The sequence below is a fragment of the Alosa alosa genome, chromosome 20 (assembly GCF_017589495.1).
Source record: "Alosa alosa isolate M-15738 ecotype Scorff River chromosome 20, AALO_Geno_1.1, whole genome shotgun sequence".
In the NCBI taxonomy this organism is placed as follows: domain Eukaryota; kingdom Metazoa; phylum Chordata; class Actinopteri; order Clupeiformes; family Clupeidae; genus Alosa; species Alosa alosa.
The window spans coordinates 7677803-7682802 of record NC_063208.1 but is presented as its reverse complement, the minus strand read 5'-3'; the positions used below and the strand labels follow the sequence as shown (position 1 = coordinate 7682802).

General features: G+C 44.9%; 2 protein-coding genes across 2 annotated transcripts in view; both read left to right on the top strand.

Annotated features, from left to right (window-relative positions):
• Positions 1-4868, top strand: part of cgnb (cingulin b) — a 28603-nt gene extending 23735 nt beyond the window's left edge. Inside the window, exons 16-18 of the mRNA XM_048230162.1 lie at positions 221-310; positions 1032-1115; positions 4854-4868. Coding sequence (XP_048086119.1) covers positions 221-310; positions 1032-1115; positions 4854-4868 — 189 coding nt within the window. The remainder of the gene's footprint in view (positions 1-220; positions 311-1031; positions 1116-4853) is intronic.
• Positions 4867-5000, top strand: part of LOC125285275 (cingulin-like) — a 6394-nt gene continuing 6260 nt past the window's right edge. The window contains exon 1 of the mRNA XM_048229644.1: positions 4867-4972. Within this exon, the coding sequence (XP_048085601.1) occupies positions 4884-4972 (89 nt within the window). The 5' untranslated portion in view covers positions 4867-4883. The remainder of the gene's footprint in view (positions 4973-5000) is intronic.

Below are 5000 nucleotides of genomic sequence, written 5' to 3'. Positions count from 1 at the left end.
TTTGTTATGGTTTTTTGATTTTCTGTAATGTGTTTTAAAAACCTTTTTCAAGCAAAAGCAAAAAAGGTAGAAAGGCTTCTGGGTAAAATCCCTGGTGTTCTCTAGTATAGATCACCTGAAGGCAGAGAGCGAAGAGAGTCTATCTGGTTGTTTTATAATGTTTCTAACTTTCTGTTGTTGGTGTTGTGTGTGTGTGTGTGTGTGTGTGTGTGTGTTTCAGGATAAAGTAAAGAGTTTGGAAATTGAGCTGGATGAGGAGAAGACTGGCACTGAGCTCCTGAATGATCGGATCACTCGCAGCAGGGAACAGGTATTGAGTGTACTGCGCACAAACACACACCTGTACACTGCATTCCGTTTGAATAATCATTAAAGGTTCTATCAGCGATTTCAGGCCAAAAAAAGGCCCAAACATAAATGATCACATTCAATGATCCACTAGCTGCCTGTCCCATAAGCAGGCCGTCAAAATACCACGTCTCTGTAGGCAGCCTAGGCTCCAAGATCTGTGCACAAAAACAATTGCTACCAACAAGGGTTGGCAACCCCTCAAAGGCAAAATAAAGTGTTTCAACCAATAACGAACAAGATGTGCGTTTAGGAGAGTTTTAATTGCACGGGGGGGGGATGGATGGAGTAGCCAGCTAGCTCTCTGTTTTGTTTGAACATCAACAGAAGTGACACATCCCTGCTATCGCTGATACAACCTTTAGGAACAATAAAGCATCTCTTCCCTTCTACCTGTTCCCTCTCTCTATCTCTCTATCTCTTTCCTTTTCCTTCTGTCATTCCCAACCCCTCATGTCTTCCTCACCTTCTGTATTGTATGTTATCTTCTCATTTGTATGATTTAATCTTTTTTATGATGCCCCATATACCCATTCTCTCTCTCTCTTTTTTCTCTCTCTCTCTCTCTCTCTCTCTCTCTCTCTCTCTCTCTCTTTTTCTCTTCCTCACTCCTCTCTCTCCCTCCCTCCCTCCTTTCTCTCCCTCTCTCTCCCTCCCTCTCTCTCTCTCTCTTTCTCTCTCAGGTTGATCAGCTGCGCGCTGACCTGATGCAGGAGCGTTCGGCCAGGCACGATCTGGAGATGGATAAGAGCGCTATAGAGAGACAGGTACCGCTGCCCCTCAAAACACACTCCTCACACACTCCACACACTCCACACCCACTCCACACACTCCACATCCCATTATGTCTGATTGCTCATGAAGTGACCCTGTATTTCTCACACTCTGCGAGAGCTCTACATTTGATTGCATTGGTGTTTGATGGAAATATGCTGCGTGTCTGCCACTCACAGACAACTCTGCTCTCTGATTAGCTGTGACTTGACACACGCTCAAACACACCCAGAGCAGAAGGGAAAATACTCAGTGTTGGGGAATGACTAGCTCAAATGACTAGCATTGAAATAGCATCTGGGTTCTTTTCTGTCTTCACGTGTTTGAGCAGCTCATTTAGGCCCCATCTTGTGTGGTAGCACATTTAGGCCCTATCTATCTTGTGTGCTAACACATTTAGGCCCTATCTATCTTGTGTGCTAACACATTTAGGCCCTATCTATCTTGTGTGCTAACACATTTAGGCCCTATCTATCTTGTGTGCTAACAGGCCCTATCTATCTTGTGTGCTAACACATTTAGGCCCTATCTATCTTGTGTGCTAACACATTTAGGCCCTATCTATCTTGTGTGCTAACAGGCCCTATCTATCTTGTGTGCTAACAGGCCCTATCTATCTTGTGTGCTAACACATTTAGGCTCTATCTATCTTGTGTGCTAACAGGCCCTATCTATCTTGTGTGCTAACACATTTAGGCCCTATCTATCTTGTGTGCTAACACATTTAGGCCCTATCTATCTTGTGTGCTAACACATTTAGGCCCTATCTATCTTGTGTGCTAACACATTTAGGCCCTATCTATCTTGTGTGCTAACAGGCCCTATCTATCTTGTGTGCTAACACATTTAGGCCCTATCTATCTTGTGTGCTAACACATTTAGGCCCTATCTATCTTGTGTGCTAACAGGCCCTATCTATCTTGTGTGCTAACAGGCCCTATCTATCTTGTGTGCTAACACATTTAGGCTCTATCTATCTTGTGTGCTAACAGGCCCTATCTATCTTGTGTGCTAACACATTTAGGCCCTATCTATCTTGTGTGCTAACAGGCCCTATCTATCTTGTGTGCTAACACATTTAGGCCCTATCTATCTTGTGTGCTAACACATTTAGGCCCTATCTATCTTGTGTGCTAACACATTTAGGGCCCTATCTATCTTGTGTGCTAACAGGCCCTATCTATCTTGTGTGCTAACACATTTAGGCCCTATCTATCTTGTGTGCTAGCTCATTTAGGCCCTATCTATCTTGTGTGCTAACAGGCCCTATCTATCTTGTGTGCTAACACATTTAGGCCCTATCTATCTTGTGTGCTAACAGGCCCTATCTATCTTATGTGCTAACACATTTAGGCCCTATCTATCTTGTGTGCTAACACATTTAGGTCCCTATCTATCTTGTGTGTTGCTAACACATTTAGGCCCTATCTATCTTGTGTGCAACACATTTAGGCCCCATCTATCTTGTGTGCCAACAGGCCCCATCTATCTTTGTGCTAACAGGCCCCATCTATCTTGTGTGCAACACATTTAGGCTCTATCTATCTTGTGTGCTAACAGGCCCTATCTATCTTGTGTGCTGGGAACACATTTAGGGCCCTATCTATCTTGTGTGCTAACAGGCCCCATCTATCTTGTGTGCTAACACATTTAGGCCCCATCTATCTTGTGTGCCAACACATTTAGGCCCCATCTATCTTGTGTGCTAACACATTTAGGCCCCATCTATCTTGTGTGCTAACAGGCCCTATCTATCTTGTGTGTGCTAACAGGCCCCATCTATCTTGTGTGCTAACACATTTAGGCCCCATCTATCTTGTGTGCTAGCTCATTTTAGGCCCCATCTATCTTGTGTGCTAACAGGCCCCATCTATCTTGTGTACAACACATTTAGGCTCTATCTATCTTGTGTGCTAACAGGCCCTATCATCTATCTTGTGTGCTAACACATTTAGGCCCCATCTATCTTGTGTGCTAACAGGCCCCATCTATCTTGTGTGCTAACACATTTAGGCCCCATCTATCTTGTGTGCTAACACATTTAGGCCCTATCTATCTTGTGTGCTAACAGGCCCTATCTATCTTGTGTGCTAACAGGCCCTATCTATCTTGTGTGCTAACACATTTAGGCCCTATCTATCTTGTGTGCTAGCTCATTTAGGCCCTATCTATCTTGTGTGCTAACAGGCCCTATCTATCTTGTGTGCTAACACATTTAGGCCCTATCTATCTTGTGTGCTAGCTCATTTAGGCCCTATCTATCTTGTGTGCTAACAGGCCCCCATCTCTCTTGTGTGCAACACATTTAGGCCCCATCTATCTTGTGTGCTAGCTCATTTAGGGCCCCATCTATCTTGTGTGCTAGCTCATTTAGGCCCCATCTGTCTTGTGTGCTAACAGGCCCTATCTATCTTGTGTGCTAACACATTTAGGCCCTATCTATCTTGTGTGCTAGCTCATTTAGGCCCTATCTATCTTGTGTGCTAACAGGCCCTATCTATCTTGTGTGCTAACAGGCCCTATCTATCTTGTGTGCTAACACATTTAGGCCCTATCTATCTTGTGTGCTAGCTCATTTAGGCCCTATCTATCTTGTGTGCTAACAGGCCCTATCTATCTTGTGTGCTAACACATTTAGGCCCTATCTATCTTGTGTGCTAGCTCATTTAGGCCCCATTCATCTTGTGTGCTAACAGGCCCCATCATCTTGTGTGTGCTAACACATTTAGGCCCTATCTATCTTGTGTGCTAGCTCATTTAGGCCCTATCTATCTTGTGTGCTAGCTCATTTAGGCCCTATCTATCTTGTGTGCTAGCTCATTTAGGCCCTATCTATCTTGTGTGCTAACACATTTAGGCCCTATCTATCTTGTGTGCTAGCTCATTTAGGCCCTATCTATCTTGTGTGCTAACAGGCCCCATCTATCTTGTGTGCAACACATTTAGGGCCCCATCTATCTTGTGTGCTAGCTCATTTAGGCCCCATCTATCTTGTGTGCTAACAGGCCCTATCTATCTTGTGTGCTAACAGGCCCTATCTATCTTGTGTGCTAACACATTTAGGCCCTATCTATCTTGTGTGCTAGCTCATTTAGGCCCTATCTATCTTGTGTGCTAACAGGCCCCATCTATCTTGTGTGCTAACACATTTAGGCCCCATCTATCTTGTGTGTGCTAGCTCATTTAGGCCCCATCTATCTTGTGTGCTAACAGGCCCTATCTATCTTGTGTGCTAACACATTTAGGCCCTATCTATCTTGTGTGCTAGCTCATTTAGGCCCTATCTATCTTGTGTGCTAGCTCATTTAGGCCCTATCTATCTTGTGTGCTAGCTCATTTAGGCCCTATCTATCTTGTGTGCTAACAGGCCCTATCTATCTTGTGTGCTAACACATTTAGGCCCTATCTATCTTGTGTGCTAGCTCATTTAGGCCCTATCTATCTTGTGTGCTAACAGGCCCTATCTATCTTGTGTGCTAACACATTTAGGCCCTATCTATCTTGTGTGCTAGCTCATTTAGGCCCTATCTATCTTGTGTGCTAGCTCATTTAGGCCATATCTATCTTGTGTGCTAACAGGCCCTATCTATCTTGTGTGCTCCCCTTTCTGTTGATTTGTATTGCACCCCCAGCCATCGTCTCTCTTTCTCTGTAACCCTGCAATTCACTCTGTCCCTCTCTCTTTCTCTCACTCCCATCCCCCTCTCACTCTCTTTTCTATCTTTCCCCAGGTGAAGGGGAGCTGAGGTCTCAAGGTGGACATGGAGGGGCAGAGTCGGCCCTCCGCTGGACACGCTCTACTGGAGGCCAAAGTGCAGGAGCTGGAGGAACGGATGCGCAGTGAGGAGAGGTGTGCACGCACACACACACACACACAC